The following is a 25,201-nucleotide window of genomic DNA, read 5'->3' on the forward strand; positions in this document are numbered from 1 at the left end:
CCGGCTGAATTCCTTTATTCAATGTGCTTTCATAGATGCTTGATAAGAAATACGCATATTTTAATATGTGATAAACTTTCCTATGATAAACGTTATTGTAATCGAATCTTCTTTTCACAATTTTATAATTTTACATTATTTTATAATATTTGTAACTAATTAATAAAAGTTTAGATTGAGATATTACTCAAGTAAAATTCAATTCAAATTAAGTTAAAAATTCTTTTACTTTATTGGCATTTCTTTTTGGAGTTTAGTTAGCAACAGATATCATTATTGTTACTTTATCTTTTTTAACAAAAAAATTGACTTTAAATTAAACAACGTCATATATTAAAATTGAAATTCCTTGGCATAATATTCTTAGTATAACAGATGTAAAACAAGCGGAATAGATAAGAGAGAGAGAAAGAGAGTTACGATCAAAATTGTTGCTGTTCGCAGATAGCAGTAGTCTGGCGAACTACGTCGATGAGGGCCCCGGGGATCTTGGGTTGGGACCGTGAAGACGAGTTTATGGACTGGCGGGACCTGACAAACAAGGGTCAGCCGAGCTCGTCGAACACGGCGGGCGCAAATCTCAGCGGAGCGCAACCTTCGAGCGTGATGAAAACCACCAGTCGTCCGCGACGGAGATCGCGCGAGGACGCGCGTCCTCGGACACGCGAAATAAACAGAACCAGCAGCGCCGAGCATCGTCGGGAGGAGGCCAGATCGATCGACAGGCTGGAGCACCAGTTCTGCCGCGAGAGTTGCGCGATCGGCGAGCCCGTTTACACCGCCACAGTGATGAAGTCCAGGTCCGCGTCCAGCGTCGACGCTTGGGAGAAAGACCTTGACGGTGAACTCGATCGAGGCTCGAGTCGTAGAGCGCGCTCCAAGAATTCCTCTAGTCCCATCGGCGGCGACGAGAGCCGCGTTAAAGTGAAGCGGTGCGCCAAGGTGGTCTCCCCCACGACAATGGAGAAATGGAAGGAGAGCAGTAGGTGCGAAATGCGTAGCAGGACGATCGCGCCGGAGGATCTGAAGAGTCCTCTGCAATTCGAGGAAAGCGTTCTGCGGCGAGATAACGTCGCCGATGATTCGTCGAAGGATCTCGAGGACAGATTGCGGAACGCGGACGGTCCGGACGACATTAGCGACGAGGATCTGCCGGCATATATAGGTAGTCTGCTCGTCACCGTCGAGAGAAAGATCGAGAGGGTCTCGCTCGACGATATGACGTTCCCCTGTCCGGCGTGCAGGAATATAGACACGGACGATCCGTTATTGGGATGCAGATGCGCCGGCGACGACTGCGGCTGCGGCGCCGGCGAGGATAACTGCGACTGTTCTTCCTCCGTTTCGCGAAAGGAACAAACGAAAAGTTTCGAAGTGGCGGGAATCAAGCATATTGACAGTGATGACGAGGAAGAAGTACGGATGGGATTCGGTAAGTAATTTTGATCTTTATACAATTTTACATATAACAGGAAGAAATTTTTTTTATTTGCATGCGCAAGAAGCAAAAGTCTTTTTTCGGTCATTTTTATGGTATAGAACGATTTAAACGATGTTTTGTCTCTTTTTTAACAATGACTCGAAAGTATTTCTTGCCAATAATCTTTGGTCAAAAAGTCAAATTATTTATACCATTTAAAATAGTGTTAGATTTATTAACGATTCGACGAAGAATAGTCTTGTTTACAAGCGTAGAAATTGCGACATTGAATTTCGCTTTCGGAATGACCGCCTATCGAAGGTATGCGATCTAAAAACTCGGCAGAATGACTTCTGCCCGAGCCGACAAGCCGGCTGCTCGCACTCGACGAGCGCTTTTATGCAGGCACGCATGATTTACCGGCGACTAAATTCACGCAGCGCATCGAACTTGAAATTGTGGCTGAAGTGCAGCGTAGGCGGCATACCTTGTAAAGTGGCTACTTCATGTCACATATAGGTTGTTGAAAAATCCAAACGCTACTCGTGCATCGAATCGGTACTTCTCCATGCTCGCTTGAAAGAGTTTCATTGGGAGGGACAGGAGGGACTACAGTGCGTATGAATAGAATCGCTGTACTCGCGACGTTATTCCGATATGCACGTACAACACGTGCTCGTGTGAATACGCGAGCCCCCGAAGACGACGGAAATATTTCCTGCTAAACAAAGTACTGAAAATCCGTGATATTTAACAGAGGCTTCCACGTTAATTCGCAACTTATTCTGCAATAATTCGTACTCATCGCACGAACTTAAATTCCAAGGAAGAATATTGACTCCGTTTAAAAAGCTTATTTTGAAAAGAATATAAGTTATCGTTTGATAAACTTAGTGATTGAATCGATACATTCAGGTGTCTATATTAGTTTCTAAAAAAAGATATATTGGTTTAAGTTTTTACGCGATTAATTGCTTTTATCGCTTAGCTTTATTTAAATTACATTTGCCATGAATCTACATTTAATTTTATTCTTGATTTTTACATTTCTAACAATTCTTTTCAATTTTCAAATATTTGCTCTTTTACTCTGAAGCTACGCCGAACAATTTCGCTCGAATCGGACCGTGAATATTTTCGTTACACAGTTCTCGGTGCTGCAAACTTTCGTGTCACGTGTCACAATCCCGGTTTAATCCGTCTCCCTGAGGGCATCGTTAACGAGCGATGACTTGACGCCGGCGACGCAAGCGTAATTGTAACGGACGAGTATGCAAATTGTCGGCGCATTCGCTTGTCACTCGATCTTTCGTCATGCCATGGGGACTGGCCAAACGAATCACTCGCGGATACGGGCCCGGCCAGACCAGGTCGGACCGGGCCGTACCGTACCGTACCGTACTTTAAAGTCTCGCGGCTGTTCGGCCGCCGATCTCCTTTCGCGTCCTCCCACGCTCGTCTCGGACCGCCTCTTTGGTAACCGCCGCCGACAGGTTTGCAAAGTCAAGACTCTTTATCCGAAACGACGCGACGTCCGCGGCGTCGACGTAAAAATGAGCTTGCAGCATTCGCCGTTTCGTTGCGCGACTTTTTACGCACCACATAATTTGTGTCACCCCACGGGCCAAATCTCTTTCGCTGTTGGCGCCCACAATCGTGGACCTGTCCGTTTCTTCATTTGTCGTATGAAAATATGTAGTTTGAAATTGCAACAGAACTGTTGCCCTAGTCCTAGTCCATATAGATATGTTTGAAGAACTATGATTTAAGTATAATTTAGCATAATAATCTGTTTAACGAGTGTAAATATTATAAATAGGAGAATTCAGTATAATAATTTAAGATATGGAAAACTATATAACTATGAAAATAAATTTTAATTTGTTGAGTGATAAAAGCAATACAAAAAAATTTTAATTTTTCTTTGGACAGTTAATGCCTTGAAAATAACAACTTTAATTCAGATTTATTAGATTGATTTAAATGTAAATATGTTTTTACAGTATTACGGTTACTTAAAAGATAAAAAGAAAGTCGACGCTTTATAAAAAAGTGGCTCTATAAAATATCGCGTTATTATAATGAAAATGATTTCTCCTGTATTAATTATTATAAGACCGACTGAAGATAGCGTTCCGTTGAAACATTCCGATACTTGGAATAATTAAGATTTCTTCATTCCGGGGCAAAAAATGAGGATATCATATTACGCCGCATTAACCTCGATCATGCATTCGTTGCCGCAGGAATAATTCACGCAAAACACGCGGGCTGTACGAGTGTAATTATAACAATCATCTTTTAGTACGCGTCTCTCTCTAAGTCCAGGATTGGTGTAACACCGCGGACCGTTGAGAATTAGTACGACCGATTTGCGCGCGTCCGTTGCAGCAGTCCTGGTATACGTGCTCGTACACGTTTCTTGACTTTCCTTGCGATTGGCGGTGTGTCGGCAGTGTTTGTATTTGCAATGCGAGAGGCGAGCGACCTGCCCCGACAGTGAATGAACGGAGTAACGAACTCGTCAATGAGTATTCGTGCTAATGAGATACGGCAGTGAACCGGCGACTTTCTGCAGCATTAACGGCAAACGAAAAAATGGAATAAAGAAAGCTGCGAAGTGTCCAAATGCATTTATGAATGATTATCGGCAAGTATTTTCGGAACAATGGATTTTTTGCGTTCTAACTGTTTAAATTTGTCTAAAATTGGAAATTGACACTGAAAGAATATTACGTTAAATCCTAGAAGAAAAAGAGAAGATAATTTTCAGCTTGTTCAAGTTTCAATACGAAACATATAGTCCAAATAATTCCGTCTATCTGATGTAATTTCTCAGCATTCGATTGTCGAGTCTGATAATAAGGAAGGAAGGAAGAGAAAATATACTCCGCTAGATAATAATAAAGATTTCCCGAAGTGCGTAAATAAAAATAACTGACGAGTCACCGTCAAAATAGTCATTCATATCGATAATCCTATCTGTATTTTCCTATCTCCTATTTTGGCGTATTTGGCAGTCAAGTGCGAAGAACCGGTCGTCCTTTTTTCCCGTAACGTCCGTTCTGCTGTCATCGTTCCGTAACCTGCATAGCTGGCGTGGCTGTGCTCGTGGCACACCACGCCATACGATCGGACATGCCTTCGCGTCGGTTGTCGTGTTTCATTAGCACGTGGATATCTCATTGACGGCAAGGCTCGGCGATCTCGTCGGCGCGATCCATTCGTTTTTTCTTTACGCGCGGGTTTGTCGGCATGCCGTGGAACATAATCCGCCCATCGTGCGACATAAACGCCACTGCCCACGCGCGAGGGTGCTGCGAGTAGAGGAGGATATTGTCGGGAATGACTTACGGCAGCTTGGAATGCATTCGATTTCGCTTCCTTTGGTCTCGGCGCGCGAAGGCCGGCAGGCACGTGAGGTAGGAAGGAATATATTCACTACCCCTTAGATTTTCTAAGAAAATCAATCTTATCGCGTGAGAATAGAATGCCATTACACGACAAAAAATAAATGGATTATGAAGGTGGGAGTTAATTCTATACGTATCGTGAAACATTGAACATTATGATTATTTGTACTATTAAGATATTTATTTCATTGATTGAAGTTACAATCCTAATGGATAGATAAGAAAATTGTTCATGATCTTAAATATGCTTGGCATTTCGATTAATACCAGTAACAACTTACAAATTGTATATTAAAAATTGTTACGAGGTTTACTGTTTTGAAGGTCTGGGAAATGGAATGAAGCTTGTCTTTTATATTGCACACACGAACGTTACTTTATTGCTAAACGGCGATATACCGACATCTTGTCTTGTCGGGACTCGTGGTACTAGTGAGTGTTACAGCGCCCTTCAATAGGGGAAAAGTGTACATAAGTGTATAATGTGCAAGTGCACTTCAACTCAACTTAAGTAACTAGAAAAGTGTACATGAGTGTACTTTAACTTTTAACTAACTAGAATATAAGAGTGCGAGATACAAAACCAATAAACGAAATAATATATAAAAATTAGAAATAAAACTTATATTCGTAACAAAAATAATACTTCAGCAGAGTTTCTGTACTGATGTATAACAATTTCTTTGTATTGAATTTTATTTATAAAGATTCTTACAGTACCGGATTAATGTTACGTGAGATTACTGGAAAACTCATTTTCACATTCTTATATAACTTCGACGACTTTGAATCGACGTGTTTTCCATCCCAATTTGACATGTACCGATTCTTTGGAAGCTGTTTTCACTCGCGGATATCTTGATGCTCAATTAAGTATCCACAACTGGCTCTGAATCACATTCCAGACAGAAAAATTCATGACTCGCGGAAATTCTTTGAACGCGTCGCGCCGCGAGATCCTGGCTCCCGCAAGAACCGATCTCGTATCGCCGCGTATCGCGGCGGTTAATTCTCAGACGGTCGACAAGACACAGGCAGGAAGAATGCGGCGGCGTACACTGGTGTTGCCGCGCCGAGAAAATCATCAACCTGGACCTGGGCTTTAACAGCGGCAATAACCGCAACGCATACTTCATAGTGGTAGAAAGAACGAAAAGGAAGAACCGTAGTGGCTTTTCGCAGCTTCCAATCTTATATAAGACTAGAATGCCCGGTCTTCTCTTACTGTATTGCTTAATTCATTTTTGTATTTCCGAAATAATATAGTAACAATTAAAGTATCTTGTCATACATATTCAATATTTCTGAATAATATACAATATACGGGTACTAAGCATTCTCTAAACTTCAGGTATCAAAGAACAAAAAAATTATTTTTATTGCACTTTTTTTTCTCAAACTCAAAACATAAAAAAAGTGATAAGACTTATTCTTATATTTTGGAAACTTGACGTGATTACTTCGGCGAAAATTATTAAAATAATGCAAAATTAATAAGTAAAAAATAATAAATCGAAGATGACATTTCTCTGTTTATGTCTAACAAAATAGCAATATTTGTTTAACAAAATAAAAATATTATAGTAACATCTTTATCATTTATCGTTGTGTGCCCATGATTCGAACTTGGAATATTTTGATGGAAAAGCTAAAATGAGTTTTCGTTAGAACGTGCACTTACTCTAACGGTAATTATAGCTGCTGAACGACGCGACGTTCTCGGCGCGGCTGAAAGTCAAAGGTTCTCGCGCGAAAGCGAGAAATAGCACGAAATATAAATACGCGCTAACGATCAGCTGATACCGATGCAGCACCGTTTTTCGCTGTGGATTATTATACCATGCAGGTGAAGAGAAACTACCTAGGACGCAATTTAATTCGCCCACTTTATTGTTCCTCGCGCCACACCGCGGAATTTTATTGCTCGGTGTCGTCGGAGGCATGTGAAAGCCAGTAAATTTTACAGGACTCGCTATCGAGACGTACTTGTCGAATGGCCGACCATTCCCACGCTTCTTTTTCCCCGCGAAGAATGTCGGAGCCGCGCTAAAGCCGCCGAGGTTTATAAAAGCTTTTCCTCCGTAATCGCCTTATTAATTCACTGACCGCGCCACGAGCGCTCAGATAAAAAAACTATTTCCCTCTTATGGAACGAAATCCCATAAAGAATATATATGGTCTATAATCTTACATATTTATTTCCAATTTACAATATTTTGTATTAAACGCAGATTATCGGAGATATAAATTAGTAACATTGCAATAAAGTTATGTATATATATCCACAATCCATATTTCTCTGTAGAGATATTTATTATAATATTTGTGTGTGATAATTGCGAGCTATATGCAAATTGAGCCGCAGCGCGTGTTTTATATTGGTCGGATTTCTACATATACGTGTCTCTTGCTTACTTTACGATTTGCGATCAATTGCGAGCGGTGTGATTTTTCGTGGCACGATTGCTTACGGGCATAGAGCCCGAACAGTTAGCGAAGCGTGACGTATCGCCGCGAGCTGCTGCATCGCCACCGTGCGTATCCGGGGGTTTCGCGATTCAATTGAAGCGTTTCGTTTCGTGTATATATGGTACATCGGCGGGCGAGCCGTGTATCCCGTGTTGCGCGCGGGTTGATTGAACGTTTGCCGGACTCATGGGCCGGCTATACTTAGTAGCTCATTGATCGTCCCCACGGCGGCCCTCAATCATATCTACTTAAGCGGGAATCAAGCGGCTTCTACAATGGAGGCTGTTCACCTCTCGCGGCGCGGCGCGGCGCGGCGCGTTCCTCCGTTCGACGCGCGGCGCGTCGAGTATGGGACGAGAAAACGAGGAATCATCGTCCGTTCGGCCAACCGTATTCCGCGATTACATTCATCGCGTCCGAGAGTAAGTTCGCGGGGTGCTTGTTTGCACGAGTTAACAGAAAGATTGCCAACTGTTTGCCCCTCCGAGACCGTATATTCGCCTATCGAGGGTGGTTATATCGATTTCTCTCGCTTCTTACGCAATTCAATTATGGGCAGGACAATTGGATTAATTCGGAGCCTTATTACGCCTGTCGACGACGATTGAGTTAGATGAGCTTCTCCCCCGACTTTTATTCGCCGTAAACGTCTCCTTCTGAAACGTTAATGTGATATTTTTGATTAAGTTATCGCTGATCGTAAAGCTTCTTCGGAATGGCTGTTGCCAATCGAAAAGTCTGGTGCAGGAAATTCTCTTTTAAATTAATAAATACGTCTCCCTGTAATTGTATTGATTAGAAACTTGACTTAAAAAAGAGATTATTATTAAATTTAATAATAATATTATTTCTATTTTTAAATTATTTCTACATTAAGAAAGAATGTAAGTAGGTGCTATGGCTAATGCACGGTTAATATTAGACAATATATAAATTTATAGATTTATTTATGATGTGAAATAAATGTGTAAGAATATCTTTTTAGAGCTCTTTCTTACGACGGGTTTTCAATTTATGTATTGGTTATTGTCCCGTTTCGCTTTCACAAAAATTTTCGTATTGTCAATTGTCGAGGCGCACCTCGGATCATTAGGTGGAAAGGGAAGTTGTCGCTATTAATCATAATGCAGATAGCGATCAAATTGCCATCACGACATCGTAAAATCTGGTAGCACGGCCGCCGGTGGATCTTTTGATCCGACCGTGAACAAAGCGATCTTCAACGAGCCGAATAAATGCCGCCGCATTACACGGCCCATTACGCCATGACGTTATTTACAAACAAACGCCGCGGACGCTATAGAAAATAAAGAACAACACAGCGGAAGTCCATTAGACACTTCCTCTTATTAATGCGCGGCCTCCTGCACAGGGTCTTTTTTTTGCATGGAAAAAAAATCTCGTACCTGATTGAAGTGGCATCAGCTGTAAAGCGCGCGTGTAAGAAGAGTTTACAAAGATTACGAGCAGGACGAAATGCTAGCCAATAGTGTGGGATTATATTTTACAGATAAAATGGCATTGTAATTTTTGTGATTATTATTATTATATTTGCTATCCGCATATTGCATGTAGGTATACTTTAAAAATGGCCTTGTACAAATATCAAGAGACACGTTAGTGTCTCGCGCCAAGTACACGCGGAGCGAGACCGACCGTGACTCTTTTACGCGACGCGACGGGTTGCGAGTACTCGAGATGTTGTATGTATAACACGGATTAATCATGAATTTATTAATAATGGTGAAATTATTTATATTTTGACTGAAAAAAAGCTTATGGAGCCGGATCTTTTTTACGAAGGGAGAAGACTGCAGTAAAATTAGGATATTTTTGAATTTTTTTAAATTGATGAAAATGTGAATTATTATGATCTGAGTGATTACGATAGAACAAATTTTCGGAGGATTATTAAGTGAATGAAAGGAGTGAGAGAGTCGTGCAAAAATCATAATACAATAGATATAAAGAGACGAAAAAATCGAGGATGAAGTACGCAGGCTATAAAATCTAATCCCACGCGACACGAACTTTGCTGTTAATGCATGCCACTGATGCCACAACAATGCTCCTAATTTTATCTGTTATTTACTAAAATGACTTTTGATCCATTGCGATTTGCAATGAAATTTTGAGACTCTCTTTAATAATTGTAGATAATAATTTTCAGAAAATAAAATAATACACGTTTATCTTTCTATACAATATCCCCTTTTGTATTCTAGATTAATTGTCTGAATTGAGGAATATTAATAGTATATTAAATAATGCTAACATATGCTTTCTCTATCTTTTACAATACGCTATTTAAAAAGATAAAAATAAGAAATAAATATGTCGGTGCACCAATACAGCGTAAGGGAATTTGTAAAGTACGAAGTAATAAAAGTGCATATTGATTTGTTTTTCAAATAGCAAGTAATAATCTCCGATAATAAGTATTGATTATTTAAAAAACAAGAGTTTAAAATTTCTTAAAATGTTATGTGCTGTGGTTAAGCAGCCATACGTTGTTCAGAACATTGGTTCGCCACCCGTTTTTCACGTTGAATAAAACAAATTGTGTACTAACATCAACGACTTGAGAACTTATACCCTATAGCTATGTATATTTATATTTTGCCTGCTATTTTTGGCAATAAATATATTACTTTTCAAAACCTATACTTAATTAAGCTTATTAGTATTGAATATGAAAGGAAGAATCTATTTAACTGAAAAATAAAATTAAATGACTTTTACTTTTTATTATAGCATATAAAATATCTTTGTGATGGCATTGAGAAAATATACCAAAATTATTTGATAAGTATATTATTAAATTAACGAAAGAATTTATATTCTATATATTTGTACTCTAGTTATTTTGCATGTAATTTCAATTTTCGACATTAAACATTACTCTTCAAAACCTGCGCTTAATTCAATTTTATATTAAATGTTAAAGGAAGAATGTATTTAATTAAATAGTAAAATTAAATAATTTTTATTTTTATAATAGCATATGGAATATCTTTATATGATGGCACAAAAAAATATACCAAAATTATTTAATACATTATTAAATTAATAACTCGAGAATTTATACTCTATATGTTTGTCTTTTGCTGGTGACTCCAATTTTCGATATTCAACATTATTCTTCAAGACTTTCCTTACTAATTGTCAGTTTGTTAAATGTTTGTTAAAAGAAAAGTCTATTTAACTCCAAATAAGATAAAATAATTTCGATTTTTATAATAGCACATATATAAAATATATCATATATATTTTTATATAACGGCATAAAGAAAATATATTAAAACTGTTTACACATACTTTTCTGTTAAGACTGTTTAGTTTATAATATTACGCTATTTGAGAATTTACATATATTTCTATATATTTATATCCTGCGTGCAGTTCCAATATTTGACATTAAATCTTGGTCTGCAAGATGTGTTCTTTAATTATTAATTATTATAAACCTCATATTTAATCTCAGTTAATGGAGAAGTTTATTTAAAAATTAAACTAAAATAATTTTTATTTTTATGATAGTATATAGAATGTATCATACATCTTTATGACATATAAAAAGAATATATAAACAATTATTAGAAATGTTATTAATATTCCCCCTCTGTAATAGATGACAATCAGAATATCCCTTACAATGAAACAGTTTTAGAATTTTTTATATTATTAATCAGAAGTTCTATGAAAATTTTAAGACTTTCTCAGATTTTTTTATACAAATTAGAACGTTTTTCAGAAAAACTAAACAAAATAATGTAAGGATCAACTCGACGGGATGTCAGGATAATAGAAATCAGAAGTGCTTAATTGAATACAGTTTATTCTTGTTTCGTTACACACGATTCGATACGGTAGGCAGCGCGCAACCGGAGACGGTCCACCTCTACCTTTCGCGGCTCACGATCGTCTGCCCGCGTATTACAATCGGAGCAACGAGCTCCGTGTTCGGCTCTGATCACGCGTGTCCGGCGTGATGTTTCCTCCCGACATTTCCACAGGTCTGCCAGCTACGGTGCCAACGTGACTAACTTAACGGTTTCTTACAATAATAATCAAATATTTCAGATTTTTCCCGCCATTTGAAAAATTGTACATATTTTTTTCAAAATTTTTTATAAATCTGAAATATGAGAAATTTTTAGAAAATTTTTGAGAAAATATAAGAAATTTTTTCACTATAAGGTTTGATTATCCATGCCAGTGATAACGAATATAATCACTGCCATATATATCGACTGGATCGACACTGACTGATTTGACCGACTTGATTGTCGAAATCCATTACAGGTTGAATCAATAAAGCGGGGAGCACACACTTCTGCACAACGCATAATGCGTATATGTTAAGTGGACCGCAGCCAAAAGTCTTATTTTGATAGAGTTGTCTTTACCGCGAAAATAAAACTTTTATATCTAATTTTCCTCCCTATTGCTTCAACAATGTACAATGTACAATTCCTTTATTTTGCGATGTCTCAAAATTATTATAAAACTTAAAGCACCGCCAGATATCGAAATCGAATACCCCAAGGAAGCATATAATTGTTTAATGAAACTTCTAGATCTAGATTGCAAGGCACGTATTATAGCAGAGCAAGCACTGTCTCATTCAGTTTTGAGTTCGTGAGATACTGGTGCATGTCTCAGATATGCATATGTTTTAATTGTTTTAAAACATTTGAAAGGAACATATTTACAATAATTGGTTAAAATTACAGCTTTAGTTGATTACGTTTATTTATTGCTTTAAATATCAGTTAAGATAAGTTTTCAAACTATTTAAGTAAATTGTAGAAAATTAAGAACTTCTTTATATTTTATAGCATAATATATAATACATAATTTTGAGACTTATTAATATAATGCACGTTGAAATTAGGAAAGTAAGTATGAGGGTGGCAGTGTGGTCTTGTGGTAAAGCGCCAGACTCGTAACTCCGAGGAACCGGGTTCGAGTCCACCTGATCACAGGAATTTTTATATTCCAAACTGCACCCCCCGCACGAGTGGGGCTCGTGCGGAGAAACTGGGCTATCTTTCGGAGGAGACATTAAATTTGAAATTGGTCGTCAAGCTTGGGGAGCTTGGGAGTTTTGACATTAAATCTTGGTCTGCAAGCTGTGATATCATCTCCACTATGCATTTCTCTGTCGTGTTTACGGGTCTGTTATTTGTTATAAACATCAGATCGGACATGAGATCGGATAATTATGTATTAAGGATGTATGTGTCGTACAGTCCTTGCTAAAAGTTAAACTTTCAATAAAAGAAGACTTTGTTTGCATGTATGTCAAACAACTCAAAATTTTTTATATGTTAGAAGGGATTACCGTTAACAGTTTGAGTATAATTTTTTGTTATTTAAATAATTAGTATTGTTTAAACAATTAAAAAAAAATTTTTTGTGGCAAAAAATTTTGAAACTTAAAATACAATATCAATGATGTATGTTTTACACATAAAAAAAAGTTTAAGAAATATCTCTTAATGGTTTATTTATATTTTATTTATATTTACAGCAAAAATTTTGATTCTCTATAAGGGATAATGTTAATTTTATCAACTTTAAACTTAAATAACTCTTAAATAACTTCAAAATTTTACAGAGTATTTTTAATTTAATTTAGAAACAATTTACAGCACTTTCTGAATATATTTGAAATACCTTCAATACATCCCTAATTACAATAACTTTTAAACCAGTAAGAGAATTGTGCTGAAATTTTACACAGATACTTAGACGTAATAATAGAACAATCTATGAAATTTTTAGATTTTTGGTAATGTTTTGAGATGTCACCCATACATCCTAAAGTGGATTATCGGAAAATTACACGTAGATCTACGCTGTAATTAGCACGTATTAGCTCCGTATTCGCAAAGGAAGTCTAATGACATTCAGTAAACTTTTCTTAGAGTTAGAGAATCGACGAGCCGAGAGATTCTCGAGCTTGAAAGTTGTTGACCGCCGCATAGATCGTTTCCAGTTTCCATTTGCGATGTTAACTGCTTCCGCTAACAGCCGGTTGCGCCAGATTTCATTGTCGATACCTCCAAATAGAGAACATGCCGGATAATGCTCGGTAAAAATTATCGTAGGATAAATCGGTCAGGTCCAAGGAGATTGCAGACATTATCGGGAATTCGTTCGATTGCTACGCTTTTGCTGCATATTTTTACTTAGCGATGAACAGTATTCTCGCAAAGATATTTCTTAAAAATATCAAAATGGAATGCAGCAAAATATTTCAAAATACGGTTAAAATACTCACAAAATCTATTTTGAAATTTTTATTCGTTTGTCTTATGTTAATTTGAAAAAAAAAAGTGTTATTCGCAATGATTATTCCAAGCTGTGATATTTATTCATGACGTGTCGCACGTTTCACATTAGGATTCATGCCAATCACACTACGATACAAACACGCTAAACTCCATATAAGAATCCTAAACAGTTTCTAATACATGGGTACGATAGATTTCTATGGTAGTAGAGTCACGGAGTTTGTACGGAGGAAGTTGCAGAGAGACTCCAAGGAAACGGAGAGACTGAAGATTAAGACCACCCAAGGAGCCACGGTGTCCGACTTACCGGATCTGACAAGGACATTATTGCTCATGATCCTCCGAGTAACCGTTTAGCGAATTATGCGCGCGACTCATACAGAGACTATATCCCGTTTATGATCGAAACAAATATGCGTTATTTTAATTAGAACGCACATTTATAATTGAGCAATTTTTACGATCAGTTTGGCTTATTTCGCTTATTTCGCATCTCGAAAAATAAAATTTTAACTGGGAAGAATTCTAGTTTTAAATATCGCTTGTTAAATGCATAAAGTGCAAAGCTATTAATTATTGCGCATTACTAATGAACAGAAAGTGCGAGCGGCATTCTGAAATCATGGTGTTCGCATGTACGAACATACGAAAAATTAATTCTGATTTTCTCTGCAATTTGTTTTATATTTTTTAGCTGAAGATACAATTATAAAATTATTTGTATTGGAGATTAAAATCTTACAATATATTAAGTGTACGAGTATAAATAAACTAAGCTTTATGCTTTAGTTTTATTTTACTTTATTTTGTGGTTTATTTTACTTTTATCTTTTAAAAGATAAAATAGGTATATAGGTAATTCCAATATAGGTAATTCTGCTCTATCAGCATAACTTTAATTCTTTAAATATTCATTTGTTATTCTCGGATGGTCGAAGTCGAAACACCCGTTAGGGTCTTTCTAGTAAATTGTTGTTTCTACCCTTCGTACATTTTCACAACAAAGAAACGGCGGGAAAATGTCGAGAGGTCGTAGACACGCGGAAACGTACTGCGCCAGACCTCGAGACGTCGCGAATGGAAACGTTTAAATTGCAAACGGCGCATCGTAAAGCGAGAGGATCCAATCAACCTTTGCTTACGAGTCAATCGAGTCGTCGGTCCGCGACACCTATCGCCTTATGCTAATAGAGGCGGTTTCGTTGCCGGCGAATAGGTTCGCACTGCCGCAGCCGCGTCGAAGACGAACTTGCGAAGAGCATTAAACTCTTAGAATTCTCAGACGCATGACGTGACAGACTCCGGAGCCTGTAATATACCGTGTACACCATAATAACGTGTAATCCTAAACATATATTCATATATGCATTTGCTTTTATATCGGCACTAAACGAAACTCGTCAAGAATAATGACGGTATGAACAGATCAATGGATATAAGAAAGAAAAATAGAATCTCATGTGTGAAGTGGCTTATTAAAATTATTTAATATTTAATCGCGGATTACATTTCTTAATAAACAAGTTAAATATTTGCCAATCTTTATCTAAGGAATGTTATGCTTAAAATGAAATAACGCTGAATATTATATTTCGAAATATCTGCCAAAGCTCGTGACGCGTACCAAATAAGGAAGGAATCTATTAGAACTCTAATTTTAAATTCTATTTCGAAATAATATTATGCACTCTATTAGGCGTCACGTAAGTATTTATCGCTTTAAGATTTGATGCGAGCATGAGAGAGAGTTAACGGCGACGATGAAATTATCCGGCTTGAATGTGCATCTGATAAAGAGAAACGGGATATTCCTTTTCATTTCATCAACAATGGCATTACCGATAGTAAAGCAGTAATCCGAACGTCGTCACTCGGTCGCTTCGCTTTTTTTAAACGACTGCACATAATGGTAAGATGTCATAAAATCTCTGGCGAGTCGTGTATCCTATAAGACGAGATGATATTGAACTGCATTCGCACACAATACGGCTTTCTTGATGCAATAAGCGTGATTTGTAAACGAATATTGCATTTATATAAATTTATATGCATTGTGTAGAGAACAGTTACTACGAGATTTTTTTTTAAACAAAATGAGAAAGTTGCGTAGTAATGAAAGGGAATTGGAGGATTTGTATTGCTATTAAAAACAAAATTTTAAATCTACAGATACATGAGCCGGCAAACTAATGAAGAATTCTATTTCTGCAGTTCTATATGCTACAGATATATGCGTAGATATTAATAAAAAAATAAAATAAAATAGCCAATTATATACAAGATTTGAAAGATCACACACGTACAGATAAAATTGAATATCTTGCTTGATTAGCAATTGAAGTTCGAAGCATTCACGAGTATCTCGCGAATACTTGCCTCGGGTCCGGCAACAATTCCACGTTGGAACTATTCGTAAGATGATACACTGTGTCTAGTGTAGCGACAATAAATCCGAGGACGAAGATTTATGGCGCTGGGAGTGGTTTCGGACTTGATGCGTTAACATGCATTAACCCAAATACAAGAACATCCACCGCGGGCGAAACGAGACGAGTGCGTTCTTCCGTTCTTCGGTCCGGTCTTTCGAGCCTGATTGATCCTGAAGTATAATAGATTGGTGACGCGCGCGCGAAGAACGGAGTACCATATAAAGTGAAGCGATTAGGGGCACACGGTGCACGCCGAGTTGAGGAACAAAAACTGAAAAATCAGTCGTTATACTTTCCTCGCGCGCCGCGTAAAAACGACGGGCGGATTTTGTTACGCCGTTTTTCATCCTCCGCTCCTAATTACCGCGTATCGCGATAACTGTCAGCCGGTGCTAGCGGAGGAGAGGTCGCTAAATAAAATCATCGCGCGCCGCCGCCACCGCCTGATTGCGCTTTCGCGCTATAAATCATGATGTTAAGTCGCGTGCTAGCGCGCGTCGAATCGCGGAAGTTAACCGCTAAAAACTGGGATTAAACTGATCCAATGCTAACGTGATTAATCGGCTTAAGTCATGGGAAGTGGTATTATCCTGGAGGTAATAATTATTAATTCGACCGTTAGGCAGCGCTTTTACCATTAAAACGTAGTAAACGAAGTGCTGCTGTATTATTAACTACGTTTCATTTTAATTTTCTAATTGTCTAACGTAATTTGTCACTCGGCTTATAGATACTTAATAAACGTATATTAGTTGCAGATACATTCATCAGTTAAGAAAAAAAATGCTGAAAAATGTTATTTAAAAAAATAAGATTAAATTTTCTAAAAAATTTTTTTTTTTTTTTTTAATTGCTTACATTTTTTTTATATTTTTAATAAGATAGTTTTCTAAATTACTAGAAAAAATACAAAGAGCGGTTCATTAAAATTTTTTACAATTTGTCGAACTTTCTATTGCCTTCGTAATTAAGTCACAGTTTTTACGATCACCTAATTTTTTCTGAAAAGAAATGTTTATTGTTCTCGAAAAAAAAATTGTGTTGATGCAATTGGCAATAACAGTTTGGGAGAAAAAGTTTAGCATGATAGATGAAACTATATCGATTTCGTTGCGGTAGAATTCAGAGATACGGCAAAGCCTCGAATCGCCAGCCGGACGATCAGTGAACGACCTCGCGATTCCGACGACAGTCATTGCATGGAAGATGGCTTCTATCTCTTCGTTTTTAGGAGCACGTCGCGGCGGCTGCGTTTAGACGTGACGGATAGCGTGCAACAGCGGCATCCGATTGCCTATCGGCGACCTCGATCGTCTCTCCATATATCTCCCGCTCCTATTATCTCTCTCTTTTTCTTTCTCTTTCTCCCTCCTTCCTTTCCATTCAATTCGTTGTGTCAATGATCCCACGCAGGTCCGAGAGAAGGAAGCTACTTCGCGCTCGCACGAGGTTCATTCGCTCAAGTGAATTATAAACTCTCCGATGGTTATTAGCTGTAATAAGAAAATTATTTCTCGCCGATACACTTTAACGCTCATCTCGACAATTATTTTCTACTTACATTGCGCAATTGCATTCATTCACATTTATCTACCCTACTCTACTCTAATTGATTGAAAGACGTTCAATCGAGATCTTGTTGCTTCAATCACGCTTGCGTCAAATCATTTTTAACAAAATGTTATTTAAGGCTACACGTTAAGTCACCTAATATCTATAAATATAAGACCGAGCGGGATTATTCGCAAATTTTGAAGCGAGCGGAAGTTATATATATAATACGAAAGTTTCTAATCTAAAACGTGATTTATGCGTATCGGCGTGCAAGTCTTTTTCAACCGTTTCTATTACAGAAGTATAATTGCAATTTTCTATCGCAAATCACTTGGACGTTTACTGCAGTGCGCGATACTGCAGTCTCTCGCGTGATGCCGCCGTATTCCCTTCCGCGAATTCCCGCGCGCTCGGGATACCCGATTCTCGGGCTCGTATAAATTTGTTTACTCTAAATTATGACCCTAATAGATATGGTCGCGTGTCTCCCGATCGTTTCTCAGTGCATCGAACAAAGAAGGTGCATTATCTCCGAACGGAGGCGGCCGGTTTTGTCAGCTGTGTTTCTCGCGTGATAATCGGCAATTACGACCGACGCGACGGTGTATCGATCAGCGCGGATTATCCGCCAATGAATTCGAACTTGTCCGTTTTCGACGACTACAAGAAATTAGAAATCGTCTTCGTTGAAGAAACAGCTCGAGGGCAAGCGCGATGGCGGATTCGCGGCGGTAGCTACATGCAATTTGCATAAATAATGTCCACTGATCTATTGGCGATAATCACTTCCCGCTTATTATCTCGAGACGCGTATTCGACTTAATTACAATTATTATCGGCGACTAATTTCACTCGTAATTGTTAGGACCGCCACGACATAATGTCCCGGCGCGTTATTTTACCACGGTGAATAAACGCAATTACACTGCAGGCGGAAGAGCGACGCGCTTATGAATTAAGGAAAATCGTGGGGAAAACGCAATTTCCAACTGCTCGTATCCTCATTATGTTGTTTCTTAGTAATGAAACAAATATAATCGAACATGATTTATGGCTCTATTGATAAAATAATGATAAAGTAATAAAACCGCACTTGCCCTAGCGGAAGTTCCTATCGCGAGAAATAAAACGATACTGGCTTCCGTTAATTCATGCATGGATGGGGGAGCGGTATTTTATACTGTAATCAGCTGTATGGGGTATATTAATCGTTATTGTTACTTACATTAGATACCGTGCACGATGATGTACATTATCTTTTTTGTCGGTATCGAACAATCATATTTAAAATATTCTGCTAATTTGACTTTAGTAATTTTGATTTGCTTAACTGCAAAATTAACTACAAACTAATAATATCGATAAATTAAAACGAAACAGTACACAATGGTATAAAATTCAATTTAGATGAGAGATGAATATAAAATATGAACAATATTAAGAGAAACAAAACCGTCGTGATATATAATTGATAAAATATAAATATATTATAGATACATATTAAGAGTTAAAATTGAATTATTTTATTTTTAATAATTATATAATAAAAAAATTTTTTATGTATACCTAGCTTTGTGCTTTATTTTATAGACAAATTGCGCGATTGCTCGCATTAGTAGAAACATCACGACTAACGGAGAATTAAAGAGGCAAATAAAAAATCGACAGATCAGTAGCATTCGTAGGACTTACATATTATTATCTCTACGAGCGCCATTGCGTAAATTATTGACTATTGGCTCGAAGATTTACGTATTTATTTAGATAACTGCTCTTTCATGGTTTCCCACAGAAGGAGAACGATGAAAGAGAAACTGAGAGAAGAAGCCTCGCACGCGTTCTTTTACAGTTCCATCGGAGTGATGGATGAGTTCTTCGGAGAACCGTCGTCGATAAATCATCGATAACTGTGTTTTTTTTTTTATTTTTACAGTCGTCTCTCTTTGTTTTCGCCATTGCGCCGACAACGCCTCTCGCAAAATTGCATTTGCGGCGGCATCAGGTCCGTTGTCTCGTAAAATGTACACGCCCATAGACGTCATTACCGCGTAATTAACACTCTCCCCCTCTCCCGCTCCATTCCTTCGCGTAATGAGTTCGAGCATGAAAATTTGCATGTGAATCTCGGTACGGCTGCCGCTACGACATACCGCAAAACCGCGAAGTTATTCTCTGGCTCTGAGCTATGCGCGCACGAAGAGAGGACCGGTCCCGCCGTTCGTGCATGTGCGGTGCATGTCGCGTGAATGCACCTGGCAGGAAAATTGGGTCGCTTGTCACGTCCGTCATCGCCGTTCTGTAAACGCGTAAGAGTGAATTTCCGACTGTGTGTTTGCAACGCGGACCGATAGTGGACTCGGTGCTGTTCGTCTATGTGAAGGAACGATATTAGTTATCGGTTGTTGATTGAATACGGCCTCCGGTAGAATAATTCCGGGACAGATAGCCATACGAGGAGAGACGCGGCCATTGTGGATTCTCCGGTAATTGCCGAGGCGATATGCATGAGTAGTTAGTATAACGTCATGGCGATTGATTGGAATTGTTCGCGATTAGCAGCACTTTAGCGGATATGTTAATACGGTTTTTACTCAGGTTTTTTTTCTCTTTCTTTAAGATCATATTTCTCAATTAAATAAATATAGATCGCTTTAATTCAGCGACGAAATGCATAAAATTTGTAAAGATAGTTGCAGAGCTATTTTCAAAGATTTATTTTAAAGCTTAAAGATTTTGCTATCAAATCTCATCAAGCTTTTTCTTTCGTGAAGAAAATTTGTTCTAAGAAATTTTTACTTTAAATGTCCTTATTTCCAAATCGCGATCGTGCAAAGTTGATTAAAAGCTTCAATTTTGAACTCGTGTATGGAACTGAAAAAAATTGTTTTTTACTTTAAACTTGAAAGTTCTGTTGGAAATTGAAATACAATTTCTTATTGTTGAGTTATCGCGATTTGAAATGGCCAGTATATTTTCAACTTTTCATCACAGAAATAGTGCCGTCTATATATATTACACGCAGATTGTCTTGGAAATTACGTACTTTCTCTAAATCGCATATACTAGGAGGACTAATAACAAGTATAACAAGGTGTAAGTGGTTACTGAATTATAAGCAGCTAAGAAAATTTACGATTTATATTTCAGAGATGCAACTGAGTAACACGATCTTATATGCTACAATTAATTCTGAGTAAAATTATGTGAACAGATTTCTAATCTGATCGCATAACTTTCGTGGACTGTCCTCTCGCAAATCCAAATTGCGTTCACGATACAACTCACTTTACTTCGCGTACTCGCGTGCGGACTAGTCCACGTGCGTTTCGCGTGGCATCCGCAGCAGACACATTCCCGTCGTCGCGTCGGGACAAACGCGGCACGTCGTCGCTTCTCGCGTGGCGCACGGCGAACACTAATTGATCGTATCTCCGCGCGCGTTTAATAGCCAAGCGCTTTTACCGCATCGGCGTAAAGTCGGCGCAGCCCCGCGGGCAAGATCGTGGACGACGGTCCCGATTTCGCTGCGGATCAATTTACCTAACAAGAGCGAGGACGCGATAAAGTTTGAATCGTCGCGAGGCCGCGCGAACCCGCAATTAGCGTCTCCGGTGAAACGTCTTATAATCGTTTAATAAGCGTCCGTGTGCAAATAGCGTCTGCTAATTGGATACACACGGGGCGTCGCGTGGCCGACGATTAGCGCGAAAAGCCACGAGGCTTCCCAATGCGACGCCCGGCATGGCATCGTCGCGGTTCGCGATGCTACGTGGGAAAACTCTCCGTAACCGGTTTAACGACCGGCACTAAATGTGTACAGGTGTAAACGATAAACTTTTTTCGCGCGTTTCGTGGAGAATGATCCGAGCCGCTCGTGTTAATAATGCCAGTAGTAATCAGCATTAATTACGTTGTCGTCGATCTTCGAGTAATAAAAAAAAAGAAAAGAGAGAGAGAGAGAGAGAGAGAGAGAGAGAGCGTCGTATAGAGAAAAGGTGAATCGACCGGCGTTGATTTATGCTTGATTACATTTCCCGCGAGATCTGCCGGCGCGCATGCAGTTCTGCATAAGTGAATGCGCTTTGACGAGACGCCTGCGCGCCGCGCGCCGCTCGCGCTCGCTTACTTTCGATTATTTCTGCGCCGTCATGAATGAGACGTCCGGTATTCGCGCCGGCTACTCGCGGTAGTAACGCTATTTAAAATGCCGAGACGTGAGATACATATTATTCGACGTGTTACTCACGAAGGTAGAAAGTGCTCCGTCGTGCGCGTGATGCATCGCGATGCGTATACGCCTGGAGAAGAAGGTGAATATATCGCGCGCACATTTCGCCGTTCACCTTTGCCGGTCTCTGACAGAAGGTGACGAGGGTTAAAAGGTGGAATTAGAGGGAGCCTTTCAACCGAAGGTCAAGCTCGCGGGCTAGCACGGTCCAACGTACGTTTCTGCATGCGTGTACGCACGTGCGTAATGTACGTGCTCGCGCTATCGGGCCACCGATGCGCACGCTTCCGATCGCGATTAATCGATAAACGCGCTTCGTTTCGGTAGCGAGCGCGCGCTTCGATCGATCTCTGTATCTCGTAAAGCGGATATTAATCGTAGAGACGTATTTAATGGTTCGATGAAGCATGTTGGCATTATTCATCGTACAGATATGTTTTCATTTTTAATAGTTCAGCATGACGTGCGCGTTTGTTTAGCAGAAGAAATTGAACATCGAATGCTACTACTCGAATCGATAATACGCCGAATAATAATAAGTTTTATAATTAATTGTTTAACATTTTAGTTTAATTGCGAATATTAATTAAGCTCTTAACACACATCGTTTATCGAATAAAAATCAAAATTGATCACCAAGACCTTTTCTGTAAGGAAAGAAATAACTTTCTTTTTGAATCACATTTTCTTATCATAATAATCTACAACTTGTTAATAAAAAGATTTTACAAAATAGTAAGATAATAACAAATAATCCGATCTAAACTATAGAAAAGATTTTATATAATCACAAAATGATTTTATGAATTCAGTTATAAAATTGTCAGTTAATTTCCGACTCATCAAAAAGCAATTACTCGATCTTATTTGGGGACGAATGAATCTGGATGAATCACATCAAGATTCGTTCAGCTGTCGGTTTTGTGTTGCTGACCCCATACATGATATTGGATTCAATTACTGATTTCTGCTGGTATTCAATTCAGCTGTCAAATTAACGTGTAAAAGAGATACTCTTGTTATCGCAGATGTGGTAGTAACAAGATCTTTCGTTCTGGTTTCAGGAACTAAAAAGCGTATCGACGATGTAGCATCACCAAGGACTATCCACGACTTACCGGATCACGTTCTCACATGTGGCCTGTCACTTCCCGGTAAGTATTGAAAAAAAAATACTTAAAAAACGTTATACAACAAAAATAATTTTAATCATAACTATTTGACAAGAGTATTAGACTCGTAATATAGAGTGTCGAAACTCGTTAAGAAAACGAAAGAATTTGAAACGATGGTTTCAATGTTTTTATGACTGTATTACTTTTTAGATTGTTGCTAAATATATATCTGGAATTTATACGTTCTACGTTGTTTAAGGAGATCTCGTTTAAGAAATGAAATAACGTAGATCTCCATGTTTGAATACTTTTAGTGTGATGGTCGACTGCGGTTTTATCGTAAGCCTTTGTCTCGTATGTGAAGCAACCGGCAGAAACGTACGCTTTATACCGCACACGCGACTCCGCGTTGCTTCTCGCGTCGCGTTGCGGAAGATAACAACAACGCGGTGACCGCGAAGGAGTATGCGGAAGCTGGGACACACCCATCCACCACGTAGGGTTTCTTAGGCCTCGGTTCACACGCCCCCGCATCTTCTGCCCATTCTGTGCATCTATTTACGTATTTCGTCGAGTACACACCGGGCAGATACTTCCCCGGCAGGCCGTTTCTCTCCCTTCTACCGTGATTCCGCTTTGTCGAGCGGCTGCGCCATTCTCTCTCGGCCCGCTCTCTTTGCTCTTCGTCCCGCATTGTCCCTTTCTCTCCCTTTCCGCGAGAGGCTCAGCTGGCCGGATCCGCGGATATCTAACTGTATTTTCGTAGTTGGCGCAGTTGTTGCTCTCTGTCGTCGATTAGCTCACGGCAGGAAGAGGTAGTCGCTGGACGATAGCTGAAAGGAGCCTGACCGAGGATTAACCCGCTAGTGTTCGCGTCACGAAACACGCTTTGCCTTAAATTACCTTGGAAAATATATAATGATCGTTCAAGCCTTTAAACGGGCATATATATTTCGAGAACTCATGTCGGACAAAAATAATGTTCATATAAAATATTTTTTTTTATGATACTTGAACATTCGTACAACAACGGACATAAAAAGTGCGGAGATCAATTCCGAGATATAACCATTACTATCGAACGATAATACCCGAGTGTTCGATTTTCCTGGTACAGTAAATGTAGTTATCGTGGCGATGGTTATCGCGTCATTATCTCGTAATAATAAACTCGAAGTGATATTAATCTACTGGGATCGATTAAAAGCAATATGTAATATCTTTACGATACACACACGCGAAACGGGGAAATCACTTCATCGAACCTCGATTTGGATCGAGTAAAGTCGATATTTTTTTCAGCGTGTCCCGATATCGATTCATGTAACAGTCCCTCCTATGAAGCGGGGCGTCCTGCAACGGTAACCGGGTGAAAGGGAAAAGCGCGCTCGGCCGCTTTAATTGCAACCGAGTGTGGGATATGCGCGACTCTTTTGTGTCTCGATTAAGGAGGGACTCCCTGCAGCAACATTAACGTTAACTATCCACTTACTTGAACATGAGCTACACGCTCAGTTCGCACGCCTTCGTGTTCCTTGGTGTTCCTTGCGCGTCCATCCCATTTATATGGCTCCTCTTCTCGTAAAAGGGCCACAACGGTCCCTTCCGCCTCTCTCCGTTTCAATGAATGCACACACCTCTCTGTTTCTCTACGTCTCACACACATACCGTACACTCTTTCGTACGTCTACCATACACTCCTCTTCCCGCTACCTTTTCTTACCTCCCGGTATCACCTCCGTGTTCATGCTCCCTTCGCGTGCCTCCCGTATTCTCCCTCCCGTTCCTTTCTTCCGCCCGTCTTCGTGGCTCGCTCAGCTGGCCGGATCCACGTATGTCTAACTGTATCCCGTAGTTGGCGAAGCCTGCCGCTTTGTCGCCGATTAGCTGACTGGTGCGCGGGCAGGCTGAGAGACGATGGGCGACGAACTAATGGGCTCCGGCGTGCTTCGAACGGGAAAAATAAACGGTAAGAAACGCGCCGCCAGTTGTTAGTTTTAATTACAGTAAAACGCACGCGGCGCTTCTTACGGGACTGAACACGATCCGCGCGAGAGACCCTTAGAGGTGGATTGCCCTTTCGTAGCCAAGTAAAAGCGAATGTACACGGTTTACTTTGAATGATCGTTCCCGATGACTCATGAAAAGCGAACGCGGTGAACGAGTAAATTTTTGTCTAAATGAATAGAGAAACGAATTATATCAACACAGTTACATAATTTTTCAATATAATTTTCTAGAAAGTAAAAAATAATGAGATATAATTCTAAT

At 39.2% G+C, this 25,201-nt stretch overlaps 1 protein-coding gene across 2 annotated transcripts in view; it reads left to right on the plus strand.

The window, feature by feature from the left end:
• The window catches only part of LOC139816735 (uncharacterized), a 293,006-nt gene that overhangs the window by 148,898 nt on the left and 118,907 nt on the right, over positions 1–25,201 (plus strand). For both annotated transcript variants that reach the window (XM_071784440.1, XM_071784441.1), the window contains exons 5-6: positions 445–1,432; positions 22,880–22,969. In XM_071784440.1, coding sequence (XP_071640541.1) covers positions 445–1,432; positions 22,880–22,969 — 1,078 coding nt within the window. The remainder of the gene's footprint in view (positions 1–444; positions 1,433–22,879; positions 22,970–25,201) is intronic.

The sequence above is a fragment of the Temnothorax longispinosus genome, chromosome 7, assembly GCF_030848805.1.
Source record: "Temnothorax longispinosus isolate EJ_2023e chromosome 7, Tlon_JGU_v1, whole genome shotgun sequence".
Lineage (NCBI taxonomy): Eukaryota > Metazoa > Arthropoda > Insecta > Hymenoptera > Formicidae > Temnothorax > Temnothorax longispinosus.